At 50.1% G+C, this 25,832-nt stretch overlaps 9 protein-coding genes across 9 annotated transcripts; 5 read left to right on the top strand and 4 right to left on the bottom strand.

Moving 5' to 3' along the window:
• Positions 1 to 22: 22 nt before the first annotated feature.
• On the top strand, positions 23 to 895 carry N7511_004408 (putative esterase/lipase; the record flags this gene model as incomplete). The annotated part of the gene is made up of 1 exon (XM_057126833.1): positions 23 to 895. One exon carries the CDS (start codon positions 23 to 25, stop codon positions 893 to 895), a length of 873 nt encoding a protein of 290 aa, XP_056985723.1.
• A 559-nt stretch (positions 896 to 1,454) lies between these two features.
• On the top strand, positions 1,455 to 3,107 carry N7511_004407 (uncharacterized protein; the record flags this gene model as incomplete). The annotated part of the gene is made up of 1 exon (XM_057126832.1): positions 1,455 to 3,107. The coding sequence occupies one exon, from the start codon at positions 1,455 to 1,457 to the stop codon at positions 3,105 to 3,107; it is 1,653 nt and encodes a 550-aa protein (XP_056985722.1).
• A 439-nt stretch (positions 3,108 to 3,546) lies between these two features.
• Positions 3,547 to 4,608, bottom strand: N7511_004406 (uncharacterized protein; the record flags this gene model as incomplete). Its single annotated transcript, XM_057126831.1, has 2 exons — positions 3,547 to 4,463; positions 4,521 to 4,608. 2 exons carry the CDS (start codon positions 4,606 to 4,608, stop codon positions 3,547 to 3,549), a joined length of 1,005 nt encoding a protein of 334 aa, XP_056985721.1.
• A 627-nt stretch (positions 4,609 to 5,235) lies between these two features.
• On the top strand, positions 5,236 to 7,026 carry N7511_004405 (SD08430p; the record flags this gene model as incomplete). The annotated part of the gene is made up of 2 exons (XM_057126830.1): positions 5,236 to 6,629; positions 6,681 to 7,026. 2 exons carry the CDS (start codon positions 5,236 to 5,238, stop codon positions 7,024 to 7,026), a joined length of 1,740 nt encoding a protein of 579 aa, XP_056985720.1.
• Positions 7,027 to 7,707: 681 nt separating this feature from the next.
• N7511_004404 (uncharacterized protein) lies at positions 7,708 to 8,207 on the bottom strand (the record flags this gene model as incomplete). Its single annotated transcript, XM_057126829.1, has 2 exons — positions 7,708 to 8,037; positions 8,106 to 8,207. The coding sequence occupies 2 exons, from the start codon at positions 8,205 to 8,207 to the stop codon at positions 7,708 to 7,710; spliced, it is 432 nt and encodes a 143-aa protein (XP_056985719.1).
• Positions 8,208 to 12,623: 4,416 nt separating this feature from the next.
• On the top strand, positions 12,624 to 14,739 carry N7511_004403 (uncharacterized protein; the record flags this gene model as incomplete). The annotated part of the gene is made up of 5 exons (XM_057126828.1): positions 12,624 to 13,570; positions 13,620 to 13,810; positions 13,868 to 13,995; positions 14,050 to 14,164; positions 14,225 to 14,739. The coding sequence occupies 5 exons, from the start codon at positions 12,624 to 12,626 to the stop codon at positions 14,737 to 14,739; spliced, it is 1,896 nt and encodes a 631-aa protein (XP_056985718.1).
• Positions 14,740 to 15,202: 463 nt separating this feature from the next.
• On the top strand, positions 15,203 to 16,060 carry N7511_004402 (Yae1 family protein; the record flags this gene model as incomplete). The annotated part of the gene is made up of 1 exon (XM_057126827.1): positions 15,203 to 16,060. The coding sequence occupies one exon, from the start codon at positions 15,203 to 15,205 to the stop codon at positions 16,058 to 16,060; it is 858 nt and encodes a 285-aa protein (XP_056985717.1).
• A 2,786-nt stretch (positions 16,061 to 18,846) lies between these two features.
• N7511_004401 (uncharacterized protein) lies at positions 18,847 to 20,532 on the bottom strand (the record flags this gene model as incomplete). Its single annotated transcript, XM_057126826.1, has 1 exon — positions 18,847 to 20,532. The coding sequence occupies one exon, from the start codon at positions 20,530 to 20,532 to the stop codon at positions 18,847 to 18,849; it is 1,686 nt and encodes a 561-aa protein (XP_056985716.1).
• A 1,960-nt stretch (positions 20,533 to 22,492) lies between these two features.
• N7511_004400 (uncharacterized protein) lies at positions 22,493 to 22,861 on the bottom strand (the record flags this gene model as incomplete). The annotated part of the gene is made up of 1 exon (XM_057126825.1): positions 22,493 to 22,861. One exon carries the CDS (start codon positions 22,859 to 22,861, stop codon positions 22,493 to 22,495), a length of 369 nt encoding a protein of 122 aa, XP_056985715.1.
• Between the last annotated feature and the right edge of the window lie 2,971 nt (positions 22,862 to 25,832).

The following is a 25,832-nucleotide window of genomic DNA, read 5'->3' as shown; positions in this document are numbered from 1 at the left end:
TCTCATCTTCAACAACTCCCAAATGTCTCTATCGTATTGGCGAGATAAATGCCTGGCTGTGATTCTTCGATTCATAATCGGCCTCATAGCTCCCGTACATGCTACACCAGATGAAGTGCGCCAGATCAAGTCCCGCGATGCGGGCCGATCCATCACGGCTCATGTGTATCGCTCTTCCAGCACTGGGCCATCACCTGTTCTCCTTAACTTCCATGGCAGTGGATTCTTGTTACCGTATCATGGAAGCGATGATGAATTCTGCCGGCAAATGAGTCGCGAGACCAAATTCACAGTCCTCGATTGCGCATATCGCCTGGCGCCTGAGAATCCCTTCCCCGCAGCACTAAACGACGTTGAAGATGCCATCAAATATGTGTTAGCCCGGCCAGAAGAGTTCGACCTTACCCACGTGTCTCTTTCCGGCTTCAGTGCTGGAGGTAACCTCGCGCTAGCCGCCGCCGCCAACCTGTTCCCCGCCGACACCTTCCACTCGCTATTGGCATACTATCCGGTGACCGATTTGAGCACAGATGGCACTCAAAAGTTTGCCCCCAGCAGAAAAGGTGGGGGGATCTCAGTCTCAGTCGGGCGCCTATTCAACCGTTGTTATATTCCTTCTACCTTTGATAGGCGAGATCCGCGTATCTCTCCGCTTTTCGCACAGGCAGACCTGTTCCCACGACGACTCCTCATGATCACTGCTGAGATGGACTCTCTTGCACTTGAGGCCGAGGAGTTGGCTCAGAAGATTGAGGCGTTGCCTGGACGGCATGTGGTCCGCCAACGCATGGCGGACTGTAATCATGCGTGGGACAAGCGCACGAAGGCGGGAACCCCACAACGTGGACTGAAAGAGTTGGCCTACCAGTTGGGGGTTGACATGCTGAATGGCTGATGATAGATGCTCATCTTTTCATCGGTTCATATATTCATATCTTCATCTGGGTATATATGTTCTGGGGTTCCTGGCCTGACCCAGATATCTCCGGACCGAGGCACTACATCAAGCCCTAAGCCCTACTTTCCCAACTAGTATTTTGTATAGAGGGGTGATAACATGCAGAGTCAAGTATAAATTTGTCCCCGTGGGCTTTTGTCAAGGTATAGATAGCTTTTGCACTAGTCAACGTTAACTTAAGAAGTTTATTCACAGTTCCGCATCCTCCGTTTACTCCGTATTTTCCATGAAAAAGATTGCGTCAGGCGTGGGTCTTTCATATTAAAAATTCCCGTATCATCTTCCCCTTTCCTGTTATTTCGCTTTGACCTTTTACCTCCCTTCCTGTCATTACATAGAGCTCCAACCCCTCCTGAACTTTCCAGGCAGATGCTGTCATTGAATCCCTCCCGTCCACCGTACTACTAGTGCCGTGGGCGAGTCCACTCCTTTTATCGGTACCAGCTTATGCGCGCGCTGGCTCGGCGCCTCCCCACCCCCCATACCCCTGTACATAATGGCCATGGAGTCTAACGGCCTTATTTTCGACGAGGCCCAATATCGCCAGGATGTACTCCACCTCTCTTCATTAGAAGCCGAACAAGCGCGGGCGCAACAGCTGGCTGACCAAGCCCGGCAACTGGGCGTGAAGATCCCAGAAATGGAAGCAACAGCGCCGTTGTCTGCCTCGATCGCATCAGGTTTACTGGAGCTTTCGTCGCCGGTTCTCTCGTCGGGCTCGTCAACCGATCGCATCTCTGTCTACGATGGCTCTGCCACCCCGTCGCATGATTCCGGTTCTCCGTCAACCTCGGCGCTGGATCAGGTTGTTTCGTCGCTGTCGGAGATCACAATCGCTTCCGATCATTTCAAGCCTGGCAGTACGCGCTCGCTGGCGTCGCTGTCTACCCGGCCTACCTCTCTCTGCTCGAGTGAAGGGAGAATGGGACTCGCTGGGCATAGATACCTTGATTCTGCCGAGGGGAAATCGCATCGTCATTCGATGCTGAGTGTCGCATCTGCGGACAAGAAAGAGAGACGGCGCAGTAGTATAAAATCTGCCATTGGCCGGATTCATTTTCGCAAGAAGCGCACTTCCCCGCCCCTCGTCATGTCTCCTGACTCGCGAATCGCCGTCCCCACGAATGATAAAGGCGTGGAACGGGTCTACACCGAGCCTACGCTTGACTCTAATACTCCCGACGATGGAGATATTCCTCCGGCCATCCCTCGTCCTCCCAAGCGAACCACCGAAGCCCCTCTTCCCAAGCTGAGGATTCCTTTGTTCAACAAAGAAGCATTACAGCGAAGCGCGGATGATCCCGAGCTAAGTGAATTGCACAAGAAGCATGAGATCGAAAAGAATCGTCACCTAGCTTTCCAAGAGACCGCTCTGAACAGCCTCCGGCGCCGGCACCAAGATGCTGTATCTGAAAAGCGGTCCGAGAACGAGCGCACGGAGGAAGAGAAGCGTGAAAAGAACATCGACGATATCGTTCGACTGGAAGAACGGCAACTTGCAGTTGAAATCGAACAGCAACGAGAGTTCGACCGTGCCAAGATGAACTCGGCCACTCGCATCAAACACATGGAGGGCTATTTCCGCAACGCTAGTCCACCACCCTCCCCCTCCATCACAGCAACAACGACTGGACGGTCATCAGGGTCATTCTCAGACTCTGCTTCGACCCCGCCAGCCCGCCAATTCACTCGGCAACACATGGAACAGCTTGAACAGCAATACCACGATCATGAGTCCATGGACCAGCTCCACGATGCCCGCATCAAAGTCCTCCGAGACCGCCAAGAAGTCAAGCTCCAAGAAACCACGGCGCGCCTAGAAAAGGACCTGAATACGATGTGCAAGCAACACAAGCAGAATATCACTACCCTCCAGCAGGCGCAACAAACCGAAGAAGCATCCCTCAACCGGATCATGGACTCCAAGAAGACCTCTCTATGTGACCGCTGGCAGCTGGAAGAAGCTATCCTCCGCCGGACCCTTGAATTGCGAAATGGACAATTATACGGCCCCCTACCACGAATCTCATTCACAAACGCTACATCCGACATCGATACCCCCGTCACCACTACTGTCCCGGGATCCTCGCCTCTGGGAGCATCGAGTACCCCAGACACAATTGGTCCTCAGGATGGCGTGGCGCCCTAACTTGCTTTTAATTTGGGATTTTGAATCTTCAACTTTAGAGCGCACGATGACACGACATCAATCACTAATACCCCCTTCTAATACTCTTTCTTTTGGTCTGAATATTTAATGTCTGACATTTGGCAGACCTGGTGTCTTAGACTTGCTGTATTTCTCTGCCCTTGATATGCCCTTACCCTTCTTGTAATGATGTTGGAAATCCGACTTTGGACACACAATTTGAGCACTACATATGGATTGCGGCGCTTGTCTTCTGGTTGCATAGCTTAGGTGGAATCATTGAATAGATATACCAATTACAATTCGTTCTTGATTTACAAGTCCTTGACTCTGTTGTACGTTGCCAAAAAATCAGTATTGGGGTATCACGCTAAAGAAAACCGATCAAACAAAATCCATCTCGTCCATCACCAGGTTGTATCGTCATATCAGAGCCAACTCAAGAAGGCGACCCAGCCCCAGACCGAACCCTCAGCCTCTCAAGAACCCCCTCAACTCTCCCCCCACCGCCTGTAATCATATCCTCGGTGACCTTATCCCTCCCAGAATCCCCAATAACAACCGCCCTCTCCACAACCCCACAATTCGACAGCTTAAACCGTCCAACCCGCCCATCCTCCCACTCAACACGCACATACCGCGCCTCAATCGACACCCCCGATAACCCCACGATTCCCGTACTCGGATCAGGCAACACATGCGCCGGGGCGACAACCCGCCCCTCCGAATCAACCAGCCCCACCCATTCGCGCAGCAAATCGATCGCATCAACGCGCATATGCCACGCAACCAACTCCCGTCGCAACTCCCGCACGAAGCCCACCAGATCCTGTCGGCGCGCGACGGACTTCCCCTTACTTGTTTTCGGCGCGTCCTCGGTCGAGGACGTATCCTCCCCCTCCCCGTCTTCGGCCTGATCCCGAGGAACCCGCGCGCGCGGTAGATAAACACCCTCTAGCTTCGCGATGGAGATGAATGACGGGATTGTGTGCCGGTGGACCCTTAGTCTTCGGGCCTTCTCTTTGCCGGCGACGTGGCTGCGCTCTGGGCGGAGAAGGACGTAGTAGGGTTTCGCGAACCGGCCATTACGCGCGCAGACGTCGAGGCGGATGCCGAGGAGGTTGCTGGTTTGAGGGGTTGTGTTTGGTGAGGGGTCTTTGAAGGGGAAGGTTGTTGCGCCGAAGGCTATGCGGTGGTGGTTGGAGGTGTTGTGTTTGCCTGCGGCTTGGACTAGTGGAGAGAGGGCTTCAAGGGTGGTTGTTGTTTCGGTTTTGGGGGTTTTGAGGAGGGATTGGATTTTGTTTGTTGTTAGGAGGCTGGATGTCAGGAGGCGTTTGCGTTTTTGGAGGGTCTGGACTTGGGGTTGTTAGTTTCGGGGTGTTTTGGGCGTGATTTTGGAGACGGGGTGGTTACTTTCTGCGCGCATGGCGGTTATTGAAGTGTCTAGTTCATCTTGTTGGAAATCGGGGGTTGCGCGCTTGTTGGAGGGTTTTGTGGTCATTATGAACGTTGGGGTTTGGTCGAGATTGGCTTACAGATGAAGATCGGGATGTTTGTTTGGGCGCACGTGATACGGTTGACGCGACCGTGCAGAAGCTTGGCCTTGGTCGAACAGACACCAAATTGTATCGACTTTCAGGGTTAAACTTACACGCTCGCATGCATTTGGGGGTGTTTCGGGGTCTCTGTGGCCAACGGAATTACTAATCTGGGTGCGATTCAGTTCGGTCTTCATCGCTCAGGCCGACATATAGATTTATAAGCTATTTATTACCTCAACACAGATGGTCCAGTAGATATAAAAAGAGCAATGTCGACATGAATTGGAAGTGATAGGTAACCTCTACATATATATAACTCGTATAGTTGAAGTCAGTCATAACCGGTTCTATCTGGAGACCCTGCACTGCCCCGGATTTGCAAATCCACTTGACAGCCAAGAGGCCAGTTTGCAAACTTCCAAGGTTCAACTCCCCCATTCCTTCCACGCTCATGCATTCACTCTTTTATTAATCCAACTTGGGCATCTTGGGCATCTTAGGTATCTTTGTCCCACTCCCTTCTTTCACTTATAACTACAATCCCCAACTTCTGTCACACGTGAACTTCGACTCGAGACTATACTTCAATGACACGCAAGAACGCGAGCCTCTCCAAGCGCCGCTCCAAACCCAACCTTAAATTAGCTACGGGATCGAACGGCCATGCGAATGGGAAGATGAACAACAACATTGAAATGCGCAGGCGGGACACGCCCTCCTCCGAGTCCTCCGCCGATCGAACAGCCGCCCTGATGTCGCGATCCAGCTTCTCTCTCGACAATGAACCTGCCGTCATCCCGCAGACGCCTGTAATGGCAAACACAACCTTCCACAACCTACCTGCGAGTGATCGCCGGAATTTCCTCCTTCTCTGTCTCCTATACTTCCTCCAGGGAGTGCCCATGGGCCTGGCCACGGGCTCCGTCCCATTCCTACTCAAGCCGTACCTCTCTTACGGCCAAATTGGCATTTTCTCACTCGCCTCATACCCTTATTCTCTCAAACTCTTTTGGAGTCCGATTGTCGATGCAGTTTGGAGTACGCGCTTTGGGCGCCGCAAGAGCTGGATCACACCAGTGCAGGTCATTGCCGGTCTCGCGATGATCTACTTGGGTGGACACATTGAAGAAATGATGGTCCAGGCTGGTGCCAATGGTGGTGCGGGTGTATGGAAGTTCACCTACTGGTGGTTCATGCTGGTGCTTTTCTGTGCGACTCAGGACATCGCCGTGGACGGGTGGGCCATCACACTCATGTCCCCACCCAACATTTCTTACGCCTCGACTGCCCAGACTGTTGGATTGACCGCGGGCCACTTCCTGTCTTATACTGTCTTCTTGGCGTTCAACTCGAAGGACTTTGCCAATCGATGGTTCAGGGCCATCCCCAGCGAGGGCGGCCTGCTCTCCCTCGGCACCTACCTTACCTTCTGGGGCTGGGCGTACCTGATTGTGACATTGGGGTTAGCCTTCCTTAAGAAGGAGGATCACACTCGGGAGCGTGATAGCATCATGGACGTGTACAAGAGCATGTGGAGTGTTCTGAAGCTGAAGAACATTCAGACTATCATTCTCATCCATTTGATTGCTAAGATCGGCTTCCAAGCTAATGACGGTGTGACTAGCTTGAAGCTTTTGGATAAGGGCTTCGGGCAGGATAACATGGCGTTGGTGGTGCTGATTGATTTCCCCTTTGAGATCATGCTGGGCTACTATGCTGGCCAGTGGTCGACCAACTACGGCGCCATGCGTCTCTGGGGCTGGGCCTTTATTGGCCGGCTGGCAGCCGCTGTCTTGGCCCAGTTGACCGTCATGATCTACCCTAGCGCTCCCGAGGTACCCATGTGGTACATGCTGACGGTGATCGGCGAGCACGTCCTATCAACCTTCATGAACACAGTCATGTTCGTCGCCATTTCGGCCTTCCACGCTCGCATTGCGGACCCAGCCATTGGCGGAACATACATGACTCTCCTGGCAACGTAAGTCAACATTATATCCCCTATCGGTCTCCATACTAACATGAATCCCAGTGTCTGCAACCTGGGCGGAACATTCCCCCGAATCTTCGTTCTAAAATTAGTCGACTTCTTCACAGAAGCAACCTGTCTCCCACCAACCACCGCCCCGGCAGCAGAATCTCTTAAAGGCGACCTTATCACCACAGCCTTCTCCTGCGCCCTCGAGCCAGAGAAGAACCGCTGTCTCGCTGGCGGCGGTACCTGCCAAGTCGACCGCGATGGCTACTATATGACCAACATGATTTGCGTTGCCATCGGCGTAGTGACGTTCATCATGTTTATTCAACCTGCCGCTAGGAAATTGCAGGCTCTACCTCTTCGTGCCTGGCGCCTCACTCCTGGCACGGGCCGGGAGTAAACATGCTTTTGTTTCATGTCATGATTCCGGGTGTTGGTGGCTACATAATCTAACTTTTATACATTTGTCTCTGTGACGTTCTTTAGATTGAATAAATGATTTAGACATGTTATTGGTTTCAACTGAGTATCTTGTATCCTAAAATTTCTCCAAAGTCTCCTGATCTGGGTTTGATATGTGTATGCTCTTCGAAATCGAGACATCACCTTGTCCATAAATTACCGCCATGACTGTCTGCTTTTTTCCCTTGTCGACCTTCTTCCTCTTTTCTCCGATCCCACACCACCGACAGACTCTTTCTTCTCACCTTCATGAAGTCCATCGTCGTACTTTCTTTTGTTCTTCTAACCAATTTGATCTTCTCATATCCATATAGTCATGCTCATCTTTTTTATTTCCTCCCGATTTGATAGCCATTGTATATTACTAGCCACTAAACTGAGTCGTCATCATGTCTACCTTAACTTATAGATAGTAAAGGCGAAGAAGTTGCAAATAGGCCAAAGAAGAGTCACAAAAGAGAAAAGCACAATTGCTTTGACTAGATATAGAATTTTTAGCATGTACCGTGTATACATCCATGACCTTTTTGTTATTTACCAATGAGTTATGAACACAAACAATCAACCCAATTACCAGATCCATAGATCTCAGCCGCCACGATTTCATCAATACAACCTCTCAAACACAGCTATCCCCATGCTCAATAACAGTCCACCCCAAGAAACCATTATACAGATAGCAGACATCCCAGCCGGAGGTAATAGTCCCGAGGAAAGCACCCTCACCACCCGAGCAGTCAGCGGTACTAAACAAGCAAATATCCTGCTGATCCGAAGGCTCGGGACTCTTCCACGAGATACTCTTGAGGTTAGTCGCGTTGAACGACGCCGTATCAAGCGCCTCACAAGAGCGGGGACTCGCGCCGTAGCGATGGAAAATCGAATAGTCCAAATTCGAGTCGTCGGGGTTACAAGTTGGGGGTGCAACGCTCAGGAAGCGAAGGTCCCACTATGAAACATTAGCGGTTTGAGTCTGGTTGGGGTGTATTGGCGAATGGAACAGGGGGTTGGCCGTACACTTCTATAAGCGAGAATTGCTCGGAGCTCAAGTCTGGGCAGGGCAGCGACTGTGCTGGAAAAGACGCTGACGAGCGCCAGGTATAGAGCCAAGAAATTCATTATGAGAAATGGACTGTATGCAGGCAGAAACGATGGTCAATTCGATGGAAAGACAAGAAGAATAAAAATAAGAACAAGATCAGGACCCAAAATTCGGGACTCGGGCTGGAGTGCGATCGAACGATGGGAATGGTTTCTTCTTATAGCCCCTCCAATCCTGGTCGCATTATTTTGGTTCGAGTCTGCTGCAAAGCGGAGTCTATCCCCCCCTCAAATCACACCTCTGTTCCTATTTTCCAGCTGAAAAGACAGCTGAAAGAAGCAAAACGCAGTCTCTTGCATACTCTCTTGGCGTCGGGGAAAAGGCTATACTTGGCCCGCTATTGGGCGGGCGCTGTGGTGTCGAGACCCTCAGGGTCTTCTCGGCGCGGCTCGTCTGGGAGCCGATCTGGGGGAGGGGACTTGAAGAAGTCTTCTGGACTCTTCTGTCTGCTCATTGGGTGCATGTACGAGTGGTGTCTCGCCGATTCAGGAACATGGCGAATAGGCGCCTGTTAGGTTCAGGGGACGTGTCTTACGTGCAGCTTGCAGTGCCGACACGAATTTTAGTTGCGTTGTCACACGGGTTTGGTCTGGGCACTGGGGCTTCATTTGCATATTTGTATACAGTTTGTTCACTGTACTTGGTCGCGTTGAGGGTTGGATTCGGTTGTTCGGTCCTCTTTCATCGTTATGGCTTGAAGGCGTTGCATATGATCGAATGCCACGGTCACCTTCCGGCGTCATTTGATCATATGCATCGATGGATTGATTCTTGGCTTTGAGTCCGGTAGGAAATGTGAGGTACGTTGGTCATCGTAAGTTTTGTGGACCAGCAGCGAGGTTCCCCCCGTTGTTGACCCCCTCCGAGGATTCGGTCGACGGGACCAGAGTATGGCTCTGGATAATCTGCAAAGCCTGGCATGCATTAAATTGGAACAGACAGAGCCAGGTGAGAGGGGGAAGAAAGTTGGCATGCTCAGTAAGCATAGCAGAGTACCCTGGGGCCTCCAGGGCTACCTAGGGCTAGTGAATGCCCTCTTAACTTGGCGCTCCGAACTGACTTGGAACAAATGAAAAATACCAATTTGACCCCAGACAGCCCTGGTAATTCTCCCAACGCTTGCAGGGCTGGGACTTTCAGCGGTTCTTTAGCCTGACTCGTTATCCCTGAGGTATATCTCAAGCCTTCCATACTGTTGAGATCCTCGTCCAGCCATGTTATCCCCATCGAATTTCGACTCAAAAAAATGTATCGACGGCATCGACGGCATCGACGGCATGTGCTATGTGTAACTTCAGATAAGTAGCTCACTCTCCTGACTCCAGTGCAGAAGATCATTGGATCATCACAGTTGCCAGCATTCGCGAGCGAGTAAGCAGTAACGACGCCACCGCTCCTACCATTCAAAAATGGACCGTTATCATTGATATTAACTTGGAGTTGGAAACAAGAACAAGTCAGGTCGAATGGCTGGCGTTGTATTCCGAAAAAGTTTGTGTTTTGGCCCTTTCCCTGCATTGGGCCTGCTCGAGGTTGCGATACTACCTCTGAGTGGCCATCAAAAGCTAAACATTTGCGATATGATAGACCAGGCTGATAGGTACTTCCATGAAAGATGGATAGGGCCGGGTATTTACGTTTCACATTGCCGTCAAGGCTATGTATGGTCAAGAAAAAGCATGGACTTATCATCCCCATTCGCAAATAACGCCTTGCCATCGTTTCCAACAGCCGATGAGATGATGGTGGCAGGTTTTTCTCTGGTGTATTCTGCTCGATGAGATATCGAAAGAGCGACAATGACCAAGATCCTTGTCAATTTTGACAGTCTGTCTCTGACTTACACCGAAGATGCTGCTTGGAGAGCTTTCACGACCCCTGGTATTCCTCAGCTTGTATGATCAACAATCTGAATAGAGCAAGGTATGTGCGCCTTGAAATATGTTTCTGTCTGTGTAGATGAAGTCGAATGTTTGTGAATAGTCACGGAAGACTTAGAGTTGTAATTGAGTCTAAAATTTGCATTCAACTGGATCTCCAGTTGTTACATAGGGCTTGAAATTTCTCTAACACTTTCCAATAGATGGTCAAGCATTCGATATCAAAGGATTAATAAAAGCATTCAAAAAGTGAGCTATAGATTTTGCAGTATCTTACACCAGTCATTGAATTCTCGACCTTGAAAAGCAGGTGTGTGTAGGACTGGAAAGCAGGTTTCGCACGAAATTGATCGACAATGCCGTTGCCGTCAAATCCGGGGTGACCTTGCCATTGTTATCAACACTTGTCCCAGCATAAGGCAATCAGAATATGAAAGCATCATAGCAACTGAGCTCAAGGAAAAAGCACAGTGTAGTTGAATTGCGATGGATTACCTCTACAATAAAGAGTCGATGGATAGGAAGCATCCGCTTTAGAAATGATATGTTATGACTATAATTAACGTCCCCCGGCTCTCACCTCTCCGGGGGTATGGAGACGTGCTTAATTATGCTAAAACTTTTATGTTATGTCTATGTATCAGCTCTGGAGCTCTAGAGAGCGGCGCTAGCTGCGGGAAACGGAAATGGGGATGTAGCACGTTGCATGAACGCCTCCTCGACGTGTAGACCGCGGGTTATTCTCAACCGAATGTGGGCCTGTGGTTGCGAGGTGGGTGGGATCCGCTTGTTAACCCCGGCCGGTGCTCAGGTCTGGGATCCGTGCCGTGGAAAAGATTGGAACATATGAAAAAAGAGGTTACAATCCCCGAGCATTGTGAGATGAACACTGGAGAGGCTGGAAGCAACTGCTGTCAGTTCTGAGTTCCATGCCAGACTAAATTTAACAACTTTTTCCGGCCTGTCTTTTTCAACCTTACTTTCGATGTCCCAATGTCGTTACCCATCTAGCGGGGAAGTCTGTCATTTTCAGGGCTGGTGAGGGTTTAATGCTGGACTGAAGAGACAAGCGTCCAGCAAATACGATTTGGACATATAATGTACCAGTAAAAGACCTCAGGCATCTTCCATCTGCTTTGAAGATAGCATCAATTCCATAACTGAGCCCGAGGCCGGAAACTTATCCGAGTTCTGCGAGTGTATTTTCTTTTTTATTTGCGATTGGCCCGAATTCTTCATGTAGTTCTTGAGATAAGTTAATTGAAACCGATGAATGAAGGTTGAACCTTTAATCCAGTGATATGCCATTGAAACCTAAGGCCCAACAGTCTGAATCCAATTGGTCTCTTCAGGGTTCTGGATATGCAACTATACCAGATAATGTCTGCTGTGGCTTGCCTATCTGAGCTGTGTCCTGTCCCTCGAGGAATCGGGATCAGTGAGTACATACCAGCACGGGCTCCGAGTGACCATGAGGGCTGAGACTCTTACTATATTCCAATGCTAATTTTTTATCTTTTTTTTCCAGTGCGGTGTACCATCGGGGCTCCGGCGTGGTTAGACCGAATGTGTGCGCCATTCGATAACGTGGCCACCCCACGAATCCGAGTTGCGAGATCCCCTCAGCCAGAATCCAGCCAGAAGCCGGTCAGAAGCCAGTCAGAACTCAACGTAAACTCACTGTTCTCTGGTTTGGAACCCAATTAGATGGTCAGGCACCCGGAGTCCCGGGGGAAACTGCCTCAGTCCGCCACTGTGGATAACCGAGGCGTAAGAAATAGCCGACGTTGCATCCCACCATATGGCCATGGTGGCTTTAGCTAAAGCTTACTCAGGCCAAGCTAAAGCTTAGTCGAGTCAAGCTTCAAAATTGTTCGTGGCCAAACTTCCAATCGGGGCCTACTTATTATTGTTTCGTAAGTCGCGTGACCAATGAAACCCCCCTTCCCATCCAGGGCCGACTGTGCGGCCCCAATCATCTTCTTCCCTGCTCATATCTTCACAATCGGACTTCGCTACTAAAAAGGCTATCAGACACGACCCACGTTCATCTAATTGCCGCTTGGACCAGGGTGGCAAACCCCGATAGACCAGTTATGGCCTGTACAGTTCATGTACGACTTGATACCAAGACTTTTCGCCCAGCGCCTCTATTGCTTGTTTTACTATGCCGAGCTGCAGGGCGTAAGGGTCCAAGGGAAAAAAAAAACAAGTAATCGTATAGAAAGATAGAAGATATGGGAAAGATGAACTGACCATACTCGAGATGAACGGGGCTTCTGGGGTGCAATTGAAGCCACCTGATTTTTTTTCCAGGCCGACAATACACCGATAGGATCAGGCAATTGAGGGAGACCGGTATAGGTGGTAATGAAACGGTTCTACATCTACATTGGTCGTGTTCACATTCAAGCCCATCCTCGCCTCCCCCCACACTGTCTTAGCCCTCTCCAGATATAAGTATTCGGTTAGACTGCCTCGTTATTTCTGCTTTCACTCAATTGTCTTTTTTCCATACGCTCTATCCAGACTCGCTGCCGTTAAACCACAGTAATGTCTGCGATTTCGGGGCCTATGCCCATCACGGCCCCTACGGAGCTGGTATATGAGAACGTAGCATCACCCGAAGAGCTACGCAAGATGGATGAAGCCGGAACCCACCCTGGTATCCGTCAACGACAGTGGGGACTAGAAGCCCGTCTCGACCCAACTGTCACTTTTGAAGAATTCACATACTGGGCCAAGATCGAGCGCGAGCTAGAAGACCAGGAAAGTCGCAACTACAAACCTGTCGAATCGGGCGGTATCTTGGGATCCATCAAAGGCTACTTCATCAAGGCCCCCTACGAGGATGCTACAGTCCACAACTCGCGTGAGCTACAGCTTCATGAAGAACCCTCAAGATGGAACGAAAAGCAGGCGACCATAGGTGTCGACGGCGAAAAGGGTACAATGAGCCCCATCGCACCATCTGAAAGCGACGACCTCGACGCCGAATGGCGAACTGCCGCCAGAGCCCTGCGCAACGCTGGCTGGGGAGCCATTTTCTACTTGATCACAACCGATATCTTGGGCTGGAGTCAGACACCCTACGTGTTCGCCAACACTGGTTACGGGCTGGGCGTGGGCATCTTTCTCTTGATGGGTATTGCTGCCTTCGCTTCTGGAATCATGATCTGGCGGACCTTCCTTGCTCTTGACTCGTCCCGGTACCCGGTGATGAGCTTTGGTGATCCCTTCTTCCGTCTCTATGGCCCAACTATGCGCCACTTTATCAACTTCATGCAGTCTCTGCAGCAGTTTTTGAGTGTTGCCATTGTTCTCCTTGGAAATACAGGTATCATTGCTCAGCTGGCTGGAAGCGTCAATCTTTGCTTCGTCGTATGCGGTGTCATCTCCCTCGTCGTTGGTATGGCGAGTGGATATATGCGGTCGCTTAAGCACCTTGGTTGGTTCTGCAATTTCTCCGTGTGGATTAACATTGTCACCTTTATCATTATGTGAGTAGAGGATCTGAGTATGTGTCTGACAATTGGCTGACTTGACTAGTTGTGTCGCTGCGGCCAAATATGGCCCTGACCCTACTGCTGCTGTGAACAACGGTATTTTACCCAAGGCGTGGGCCGACGTATCGACAATGGCTCCTGTCAAAACATTCGTCAACACCCCACCTGCTTTATATCAGCCTACTGATAGCAACCTGTTTGCTGCTCAGTTCAATGGCATTAACAGCATGGTTTGTAAGTCAACTGATTACGACATGCCCTAATCGTGCGAAAATGCTAACTCGTGGCCAGATGCCTACTCCGGTGCTGTCTTGTTTGTCGCTTTCTTGTCAGAAATGCGACGCCCTAACGACTTTTGGAAAGGATTGCTCCTGGCGCAGACTTTCATCACAGTTGTCTATATCTTTTTCGGTGCTTTTGTAAGCCTCTCAACAAGACATTGATGCAAGTTTCAAAGACTAACATTCGGAAAGGTTTACAACTATTACGGCCAATACAGCTACAGTAACGTCAATCAGTCCGTCAACCCAGAGAACCTCCAAGTTGTTGGCAATGTCCTTTCTCTCATGACGGGATGGCTCGCCGTCTGTAAGATTTTCTGCCCCCTGTACAGCCACAATTTTTCGAGAAACTAACCCAAATATACAGTCTTGTACTTCAATGTCGGCATGAAGACCCTCTACCTCGAGATCGGCCAAGAAATCTTCCACCTGCCCCCTATCGCATCGAAAAAGGGCAAGTTCTGTTGGTGGGGCCTCGGACCACTCTACTGGATCCTGGCCTTCGTAGTGTCCATGTCCATTCCCGAATTTGGAGCTTTCACCAATTTCGTCGGCGGCCTCTTCGGCCTGAACTTCACATACTCCTTCTCTGGAGTCATGTATCTGGCTTACAAGATCCAAGACGGTGCCAGACTTCCAGGCGAAGGCTTCAACCCTGCTACTGGTGAGACCATCCGGCTCGATAGTGGAATGAAGAGATGGGCTCGAGGGTTCATGAAGACCTGGTACCTCAGCGTGCCGGTCTTGATCTACGTTGGTTGTGGTCTTGCTTCATCCGGTATGGGCACTTGGGCTGCTGTGTCGGCGCTTGAGGCCGCCTTTGGTCCTGGTGGCTCATTGGTTACCTCTTGGACTTGCGTTAACCCGTATTACACTGGTTGATTGCTTCCTGGACTTGTGTCAACCTGTATTGCGTTGGTTGAATATCTGGACTTGCGTCAATCTGTATGGAACTGGTTGATAATGGTCTAAATCACAGATTGTCCATCTTGTTTAGTTGACTATGGATCCTCTTCTAATTAGTATGCCTTTTTGTATTTTAATCTTGTCCATGAGTTCTGAAGTGCTGGATAATTTCTATATGAAGCAACGCTTGGCTTGCAAAGAACAAACATGATCTGTATGTGACCTCATGAACTCCAAAGGAAGAAGAATGGTATTCAGGAATACGAACCATCTATACCTTGTAGAACAAGCAAGATATGCGCAAATATAGGAAGAAAAGAAGTCGAGAATAACTCATAGAGTCAAGGCGGAAGTGTGGGGAACAGCCCCGCGCAACAATTTTTCTCTCTCGTTCAGTTCACCACATCACTTCATCTCGACAGCTCCCCAACGCTGCGTAATGAGCCAAACACACACAGACTCAAGCTCCGCCCAATCCGCCCCTCCATCCCCAGCAACAACAATGACCTCAACACACACCGACCACGCAGCCGACAACTCGCTGGATGACATTTTCGGCTCTTCCCCACCACGCAGCGAAAGAGAGCTGCACGCGCCACACCGCGCCGCAGAAGAAACCACTGCCTCAGCCTCAGCCCCAAGGTCTACAGCTGAGCCGTCCGACCTCCCCTCTCTCCGCCGCCAACACGTCACCGCGGGCTACCGCGATGGCGTCTCAATGGCAAAGGGTCAACATGTTCAAGAAGGCTTCGATGCAGGCTTCCCGGTCGGCGCACAGATGGGCATGAGAGCCGGTACGATTCTAGGAATTATGGAGGGATTACTACGTGGGTTTGAAGAGCGCAGTGGGCCGGGCGTTGTTAAGAAGCCGGCGGTGCGGGGTGGTGCAGCTACATCGACGCGGGAGAGTAAAGACCAAGAGAATACGGATGAAGTGGCAGAAGTACGACAACAGAAGAGGGAGCATGTTCGCGCGCTTTACCAAGCTGCGTTGAAGGAGCTGGATGTGCAGGCTGTTTTCGCTGGTGCCGGGGTTGAAGGGGCACCGGCTGTGCCTGTCGAGGTTGTTCCCGAGAGTAAGAGCAAGGAAGGGGAGTCTGCGGAGGTACAGCTGGCGAGGAAGGGGGATGTGGTTCTTTCCAAGTGGGAGGGGAGGGTTGCTGTTCCTCGTTGGGAGGAGAATATGGAAGCCTTGGAGATGAAGGAGAAGGAGAAAGAGGAAAACAAGGGCGAGAGCGAGAGCGCGGGTCTCGGCGGCGCAGGTGCCATTGCAGCGCAGGCCGTGGAGCAGAGTTGAAGCTCTGTTCCTAGACATGCGCCGACCAAAACACGGCCGGGGTCAATGTCTTCGTCATGGACACGACGAAGCCGTGCTTTGGTCGGAGATCTACACAACAAAAGGCTCTCGACGAAGAGACGAAAAGGTCGTTCTGTGTTGTTGCACTGGGAACTTTCTGCACGACCAGTCAACTGTCTGTCTCTCGGGTCTTCCGTCGCCGTCCCGCGCTGCACGATTCCCCCTAGACCATGCAAGTCCCAAAAACCTGGATTGGATACCCGCTGTCCTGCAAGGATCCGGACGTGGCGGGGCGGAAGCCCGGTCCGCGCTGTGTGTTCCGTGTTGTGTGGGACTAAACGAAGTTGTTTCGCTGAGACATTGACACTAGGAGTCGATGATGTTTCTGCAGACTCCTGTAGGAACGGCTGTTGCCAGGGGCATACACCAAGATCGAGATCTGTTTTCCTGCGAGTGCTAAGACATGTATGTCAACTCCAGGGAAAAGCCTAGGAAGCAATTGAGCTACATAGAGATTGTGACTCATGGGGGGAAGAAGTCCAGCCGTAAGGCAACGGGCCAGAAGAACCAATTGGTCGACCAACACGAGGCAAAAATGACTGATCATATGTCACGTTCGCAGCAGTACAGTACATAGGCCTAGGCATCATTGAAAGAACAAGAGAAACCGAAACAAAGTACCAGTCCCCACCAAACCCCCGATCGAGAACCTCGCAGCTCTGCAAACTCCGATCTATCTGAAACCCGAGCTGCGTCTCGGGGGAAGCAAATAGTGCATCCGGTGGATCGGGACACCTTACTTGTGATGTAGAGTCCCGACAAAAGGGATGGGGATTTGTTTGGCCGAGGCAATCGAGACCCCTGTCTAGCGTAACCTGTCAAAGTGGCATCCAGAATACCGAAGATCTGTGTGCTTTGCTCAAGTCTACAACACTGTAGAATAGATTAAGCTCATGGTTTGTGATATCAAAATGATATTAGAGCGGGGACGGAGCCGTTAGGCTGATATTAAAACTGTACGGTGCTCCATATCAAGCCATCGACTCCTCTCCACCGAATCTGAAATCAAAATCAAAATCAAAATCAGTTTGTGGGTGTTCTCAGCCGAGGGCGTTCAGAAAGTACGCGGATGGACGGGGCCGACGCAAGGGATGGGTGATGCGTTCCATCCCCACACAACGGTTTACCTGTACGCTCAGAGAGGGCTGAGCTTCGCCCAGCTGAGAGAACATCTATAATACAAACCAGAGGAAACAATATTCACGGAGATCAGCAGCTCGGAGTGCTCGATACCCAACCGCAGACACTGTTACCTCCACTGGTGCTAGGTAGTCCCCTCAAACCCCAAACCCTAACGACGTCAACTCGTCGATCTAACAACGCCCCGGCTCCCCGAGCGGACCCATATCCGTGTCCCCGGTGCACTAGGGCGCAGTCAGCACTGTACTTTGTACTCGGGGCCATGGTCACGATCACGATCACGATCCGGGCTATGAGCTCTAGGCCTTGATAGTGGGGTATACCATTAACGTAGCAGGGGATCAAAATTGACAGGTAAGGATAGACTAGTGGTCAGTTAATGGGAGTCCCAGGATCCAGGATCACACCCTTGTCGCGTACATTAAGTAGTTCCAAGACAGCTGCAGATTGGGGTGATCACTGTGGGTCTGGACGGTTCAGAGGATCATCTAGTGAAGTAAGTACGTTTACCTATTCAGGTGCTAGTACAATGACGGTGCGCTAGTAGGGGGATATTCGGTGTTTTCCGGGAAAGGAAGAGTGCGGAAGGATTTGCAGCCTGGTGAAGGGGTGTTGGGGTTGAGATTCAGTTACCCCCGTGGGAGAATGCGGGATAACGTAGGTGGAAGGGCAGATGGGAAGACACCTTCCATAGTTTCTACATTAGACACAAGTTAGACATACCTTGGTTAGTCTTAATAGTGACGAAGTTGCTATTAATATGCGTGGAGGCTGCGGTAGGATCGGAGGATACCTCGAGGGCGTGGCTGTATGTGTCCATCTAACATTCCGGAGAAGATTTCCATTGCCTCGACAACAGCGTGACGGAAGAACGGTTATGTACTGAAGTAACGTGTGAAGTATGTGTTTCGTCTATGCAATAGGAGTGTGATGATTGAAACAATTTTTTGATTTGAAGTAGGAACCCAAAAGAAATGCAGTTTTGGGCCCAGAGGACTGAGAGGAGTCCACACCTAGCGCCGTTTTTTCTATGATAGGGAGTACAATTCAAGTAGATAGCAAGAAAAAAAAGATAGAAGTCGGGAAGTGAGACGAATCGAATCAAATCAAGCGACAGACAGGGATGGAGAACACATGATTGAAGCAAAATAAAAACATGGTGATACAACACAGCTAGAGCGCTGCTAGGCGGACAAAATGTAGGAATGAGACAGTAAGGAAAATTAAAGATAGTGAGCCCGAGGGTATCGAGTCATGAGTCAAACAGTTTGGTCATGGACCAGGTATATCATGTTCGTTTCGTAGCGCGGATGTGCGCATGCAGAGAACGTCTTGAGGCGCGTCGGAGTCCAGCCACAGTCGGGTCTGGAGATTCATTAAGTTCATTGTGCGCGGGGTGCGGAATACTCGAACTGGCGAGTGTTCCGACGGCATAAGCGAGTGTGAGTGTTCGTGATCGTATGAACACATTGAGCGTGAGACAATAGGAAATCGTTGGAGTGATCGTTGAGGAAGCTGGGATATTGTAGCAATGAGATAGTCCGTTATTGTTGAGTCCAGAAACAGGAACGCCGATTGTGAAAGCATTAGATGACAGATACATTGGTCTTTTTTGTGGGCTTGCCGCAGTTCAAGGATCGCAAGGAATCCATGAATCGCTGGAAGAAGGGGCGGGACTGGGCACCATCATGGATAGCAGGCTGAGGGTGCTGCTCAAAGCAGAAGGATGTGAGCTTCTCTCGGTCGTCCTTCCCGAGTGAAGAGGTGGAGCACTCTGGGGTATCCGAGCGCTGGCGGCGGCGGAACTGTGCTTGGAAGGCAGCAGCAGCTGAACGATCTACGTCGGAGCTATTGATGCTGCTGTTCTTCCGAGAGCGGGATTTGACAAGTGATGTGGTAGAGGGAGCAACCAAGCGCAGCGTTGCTAGTCCAGAGGGACGGAGACCATCACGGCTTGTGCTAGGCCGGTCCATACTCGCGTTGCGGATGGACTCGGCCAGGTGCTCACCTAGGATGTCGTCTGGCATGCAGGGAAACTGCTCCATTGCCTGGTCATCGAGCATGGTCTGGTGAAGGCGAGGTTGGGACTTGGCACCACGAAGCTTCGCACGGCTGCGAACCTTGCGGAGGGTGTCAATTGGTCTGCGTGAGATGGACTTTCGGCCAACAGACTCGCTCTCGGAATCTGACTCCCAGACGGACTGTTCGCAGCGGGCATCCATTGTGGAAATCGACGGCCGTTCCATAGATGTTGCTGTCCATTGGCGGGAGATAGGTGGGGAACTAGCCACAGGGCTGGGGACAGGACTGGGGCAGTCATTGGCGGGAATGAAGAGAGGGTGGTCGAAGTGTGTCATATGGGGCTCCATTGTGACGGGGTTGATCAGACATGGAGGTGAAATCATGGAGGGATCCAGAGGAACTCGTGTTCCAGGGCTAGATTGCTTGCGGCCGGAGCTGTGGGAGCTGGTGGCACGGGACAAGTTGGGAAGGGTTGGAGGCTGCTTTCTGCGGCGAGATCGGGTCGACATTGACCCAGCTCCAGTCATATCCTCGTAACCCATAGTGATGGTAGTAGTGGAGTCGTTCGATGGCTCGCAAGGAGTGGTAGGGCGAGTATCCGCCGGGGTCAAAGGCGCCACCGGTGGAGGAGGAGGGGGAGGAAGTGAGTATTTTGGGGGAGTAGATGCAGGGAGGTAGAAGCGACGGCGGGACTCTGGGTGAGCCTCCTGTGCGTGCTTGTACAGTTGCTCTGTCGCTTGCAGGACGACGTCAGGGCAACCGGGCGATGAATAGGCTGAGGAGAAGGAGCTGCTAGGAGTGAGATCGGGGGTAGTGCTGTCGGTCTGCACGGAGCTAAACGAATCCTGGCTGCTATGCAAAGTGCTTCGCTCCGTCGAGGGAGTGTATCGGTGGAATCGCAAGCTATTCTCCAGTTCGACCTGTGCCAGTGTAGAGCGGTCGGCTCCGTAGTTCAATGAGTGGTGAAATTGATCTCCTGGGGTCAATGACAATGTATAGTAGTGGCTGTTGTCTTCAAAACTATCATTGCGCATCTCCGAGTTGTAATCCCAAGATGGCGTGTCGGCCAGTGATTGTTCGAGGTAAAATGGGTCCAGGTTTGATTCCTCCAGCACCCTAGGACCAGATCTGGGGTAATAGGTTGAGATTCGCTTTCTTGGTGATGGTGATGGTAGACAAATGGTCGTCTCTGATCTGTTACTATGCAACACGTCCAACTCGCCTGGACAGTATAGATCTCCGTGAGCCATGGGGTGATCGACAACGAACAAGGTGAAGGACGAGTAAAGGATCTCTAGGACCCGAGCACAACGACAGTGAGAAGGAGTGGAGAGTGGAGAGTGGAGAGAAGAATGAAGAAGGGTGTATCAGGGAGGGATATGTTTATAGACCAAAAATAACCTCCACGGCCTCGTACAATGAGCCAGTGGCTAGACATGCCAATGCATGTAAACAAAAGACCCGCACAGACGATCATGACCTATCCGACCTGCATCCCCTTCCCTAGGGGTTGCAGCAAGGACCTCCATTGGATTCCCCAGCAAGGGCGCCCCGGAACTCGATCCGTAGGGCTTTGGACGACAAACATCCCGAAGGATACGTTGTAGACTCTTGTCTGTGTACTCTGATTTCTGTCTGTTATCTGCTGTCTGCTGGTTCATTGTGTGTGCTCCTGTGTGTGTTGCTCGTGTTGCCCATGCACTCCAGGGGAAAAGTGACACAGTACGACGGTGATTAGACTCGTCGTGTTGCCTTCAGGTTCATCATTTCGATCAATACCAAGCTGAGGGAGGCAAAAGTCCAGACAAAAGTTCCAACCCACGCTTACCAGCATCCTTATGCACCACCGTGCTGCAAAAGCTGCAGAGCTGCAGAGGTTGCGCAGAAGTCCGAGGCTGGGAGAAATGTGAGATATCACTGGGCCGGAGCCACTTACGCCGATCGCGATCGAACACTTTCTTCTTTGTCATTTGGGACTTTTGCCAGCTCGACGCCCTCTACGCCATTTACGCTATCTACAGACACGTACATTCCAGGCTCAGTCCTAGCAACCAACGTTAAATTCGAGCCTCAACGTTTCATTCGAGTGATCCCCCTACGTCATGGCGTTGTGGTCTGCCTTTCTGATGTTACTCGCTCAAATGCCTCGAATTCAGGTTGTAGCAAGCTGGCGTGATTCTGCTAGAATGGACTACTGTAGAATCTATTTTCCCGTGGATGGAGTACAGGGCCAGATATCCCCCAGAACCTTCATCCAAGGGTCGGACAACCCCGTCAAGGAGCACCTTGACACTTGACAGATCACAAATGTTGTGCAGCTGTAACAATTCAGGCGGAGTTTATTGGTTCATCGAATAACTTTATTTCTTGAAATTTATGATCGAACCATTCGGGAGTGGCCCTCTGTGAAGCTAAAGGCTTTGGTGTGGAAGATGGATAACGCTCTCATCTATACTCCAGAGCTGTAAACCCATCGCATCTCGAGTTGACACCTCCAACTAATCAACACCCAAACACTCGAGACATGATTCTACTCCAATCAATAACCCCCCACATTCCATTGAAAAGTTTGACTTGCATGCATCCCGCTATACCGATGGCCGTCGCAGCGCAGCTATTCATGCACCTGTATAAATATCGGCAGCCCCCCCAGTAGTACCCCTGATCGACATCGCAGGAACTCTCTAGCGGTTCATGCACTGCTCGCGATCTCATTCTAGTGAACCCACCGGGGAAGCAGTCTCGGCAGACCACCCTCGCCTCCCATCCTCATCACATTCCTCCGCCATTGTAACTGCAGACCATCTTATGTAAATTGAAAGACCGAAACTGGTCACCGCGAACTAGCATCAGATGACATGCATGCTTCCGTCTATCGAGTAGAACCCTCACAGGGATCCCAGGATCTATCTCCAGGGACTCCAGGATTTCAAGGAGGGCGAGCAGGAGTCAAGGCCTGGAATCGAGGACCATCAGCGCCCTGGCACTCCCTAAAATTTGGGCTTCATCCTCCCTTGCCCTCCCCGTGAGATAGAGTACAATAGAGCAGAGACACCTCTGATCCCTACCGTCAGGAAGCCACCCTGCTGTCCCCGGTAGTCTTTTCCTCAGTGTCTCGTACGGAACATCCTTGATTGGCCAACATCCAGCACAGGCCCTGGACAACAGTGAAACACCTCCGATCCAAAACACCAAGCTCCAGATCTGAGATTATGCTGTACCCTGCAAGGCATGCGTGAAACCTACCTCAATACTGGGTCTTCGAGACTCTGCCGGGTTTCGCTTCGTGCATCCGTAGCGCCGCGGCTTGGAGCTCTTCCGGGCCCTGTCTAATTTTCCGATACTGGCACCCTTGCAGCGTCTTCCCGCTGGGGTCTGGGCCTCTTTGCTTTCACGGCTCCCCAGGGGCTCATTTTGCTTCTGCATGATGTAGGTCCAAATTGCCAATGTAGCTATCTGTTCGTGGTTGTTTGTTTTGCTGGTTGTCGGGGTTGGGTGTCTCGGTGAAATGAGGTTGTATCGAGGGCCTTTCTCCTCGCTTTGGGATTTGAAATTGGCTTTGCAGGCCTGGAGCCCCATCTTCAGGGGGTGCCTAGAGCCGCCCTGCGATACTCTCTCGCCCTAGCTCTGGCTTGAAGGTGCTTAGGGTGGTCGGGAGTACAGTTTGGCTAGTGACGTCATGTGATCGGTTCTAAACAGTAATCACGGGGTCTGGGGTTGTGATTGGTTGGTCACTCGCACTGTTCATCCAAAGTGTAGGCTATCTACAATTTAAACATCTTGAATGTGAACACCCAGATTCAAGTAGAGTAGTTGTTCTCGGAACTCGTGATAGTGGTCATCATGTGTGTCTAATTCTGTTCGCATAGTCTTTGCAGCTAGCGCGGTCTGTTTTCCCGGCATTGGTTGTAAGACGGCTTCGTAGGGTTTAACTATTCACTGTAAAGCCCTCAAACTATAATGAGTAAAACTGAAAATATATAAATTTCTTAGAGGAGATAGAGCACCATCATACTGTAGTCATTATACTGGTGTTCTGGAGAGGATTTAAGGAAGCCACGCTCTCACATATATATCTTGGACGAGTGTCGCAGTTTCGAATAATCAGCATCCAACTACCGCACACTATTTACACATATAAAATCAAGACAGTACAGCAATAGACTTACGTATAAATTGATTTTGTTCTTAAATAAACTAGCAGTTTGTATACTACCGATATTTTGCCAGAATGACCTTAAGAGATGCACAATTTATTGATCTCACTCGCTAGGAGAACCAAAATATTTGTACCCCCTATGCATATTTCATAGCAGTTCCTGAGAGCTGATATGAGATAGTTATCATCTTTTTTTGAGTTGATTCTTAATAATTGATTATGATGGTGTTTTATTTGTCGGTAGAACAGTCAGTCATACATAGACTCCCTGGATTCGACGACGATAACAAATTTACGCATATACGTATACCCTGGTGACGCGCAAGACTTCGATCTAGTTATTCTTCTGAAGAGATAGCTAAATATTAATGTGTCTGTCGATACCAGTGAGTTCTTTCATGCTTTGTGGAAACATGGTTGGAGGCTGAAGGAATGTCAATTCACGCGTTTCTGATTAGCGCGTTGCAGGGACTTGTGAGAATTACAAGCCGATATTTGTAAATTCCACATCCTCCTGTTCAGGTCTACTAACAAGGTAAAGAAAGATGATATGAGACAAAAATGGCATGCTATGTCTCTTATCATCCCATCCTCAATCTATGCAACTCTCCGGAACACTCATCTTAGCAAGTGGCCAACTCCCGAGTCACACAATCATTCAATCTCACTGACAAAAAGACCCCATAAAACAAGTCTCGCAGTGAATCTACTCCTGAACTGCTTCATAAATTGCGCAAAGGCAATTTTCTGCCCAGATTATTCATTCCAACTACTTGTCAACACAGTCGCGCTCACCTTCCGGAGAAAAACTCTCGACAAAACAAAATCTTGCATCTGATGATGCACAGCATACAAACCACTGCTAGGTACATCAGTACATATTACTCGCATTGCTCTTCCGGGATGCTTCTACTGAACGCACCGCACCGCATGCGCACAAGGCACTTCCTCGGTCCCACAAGCAAGCTTGATGCCCGTCACAGTATCTGCAGTGAGCGCATGCTTCAGCAGAGACACTTCAACTGCTGCAGGGGTCTAAAGGTCTCCCCAAATGCATACATATACCACGCCTTCATGTCTAAATATTGCCGGCAACCCACTATTGGCGTCCGCCTGCTGGAAGATTCGCCATGTGACGCGGACCACGCCAATGGCACCAATCCGATGAAACGCTGCATCTACTTTTGTGATAGTATGATGCTCTGTCTATCATGGCTTGTGGGCGTCGGATATACCTAACGTTACTCCAAGGTGAATGTCGATAACAATCTGACAGTGTCTAGGTTCCGCCAGCTGGGGTTCTGTCTTCCAACCTCTAACCTTTGTTTCTTTTGCAAAAGTCAATATCGTCCCAGCAGCTCGAATGAAAAAGTGCATCCGAGCTTGCTCTATATTTACTAGACAGATCTGATGGATACCAACAGATAGCTTGATGTTTCGGACTCACCCCAGATGCTTCACTGTACAGCTCCCATGAACTTGTCTTAACACAGAAATACATTGGCTACCAGTGACCGCAATACACTTGATTTATAAGGAGGTCTTGGTTGATGTATCTCGCACACTAGTGCCCCGGCATCGAGTGACAAGTCAGCCTTCCAAGGTTCATTCCGAGGTCTCCAGGGGCGTGACTAACGGAGCTGTGACTCCAGAAAACATGGAATACACGGTACTTAATCTGCTCTTATGGCTTGAGGGATCTTGCGCATTATCTGAAACGTTCCAACCTGGAGCTTTTGTTCAAGTCTTCAGTGAAATACTAATGTTACGTGGACCAAACAAGTTGCACTTCTATAGTCTTTTGGGACCACACATCACTGTGACATAGTACATATAGAAAGCTATAACGACTTCCACTGTATGATCTAGTCTGTATGAAGGCAATATTTATGCATCTACACCGCTCCATGCTGTAGACGCAAGAAAAAACAAGAATAGATCTTCGCAAATGTGGCTAAGCATACCGCGCAGACATTCCAAATTTTCAGAAAACTTCAGATTTCCATAATACATAGGATTTTTGTTTGTTTGATCTTGCTCAGTGGTACTTTGTGGTGTAAATAGAACCCACTTGGCGCCCCAATAACTGGCTGTGGCGGTCACCAAACCCTTCAGGGCTGAACATTTGAAGAGCAGAACTTCTATTTGTCATCACTATGCAAAAGTCTCGACCTCGGGATAGTCCAAGGGGCCGACATCAATATCACAGTCACTGTCTATTTTTATCTAAAGTTTCGGTTCGGGCCTGACCCTCAACTCGGTTGAACCATTATGACTTATTAGGTGATGTACCTATAACGTTATAACTTATACTCCGGGGTACATCTGTACAATGTTCTGTTAGCCTAGTAAATACCTTATATCCTTCTACTTTGTAATCAGTCCCCGGAA

This window comes from Penicillium nucicola (assembly GCF_028828085.1).
Source record: "Penicillium nucicola strain IBT 29836 chromosome Unknown utg000003l, whole genome shotgun sequence".
In the NCBI taxonomy this organism is placed as follows: Eukaryota; Fungi; Ascomycota; class Eurotiomycetes; order Eurotiales; family Aspergillaceae; genus Penicillium; species Penicillium nucicola.
Note: the sequence above shows the minus strand (reverse complement) of the source record. Positions and strands in the feature narration are given on the sequence as shown.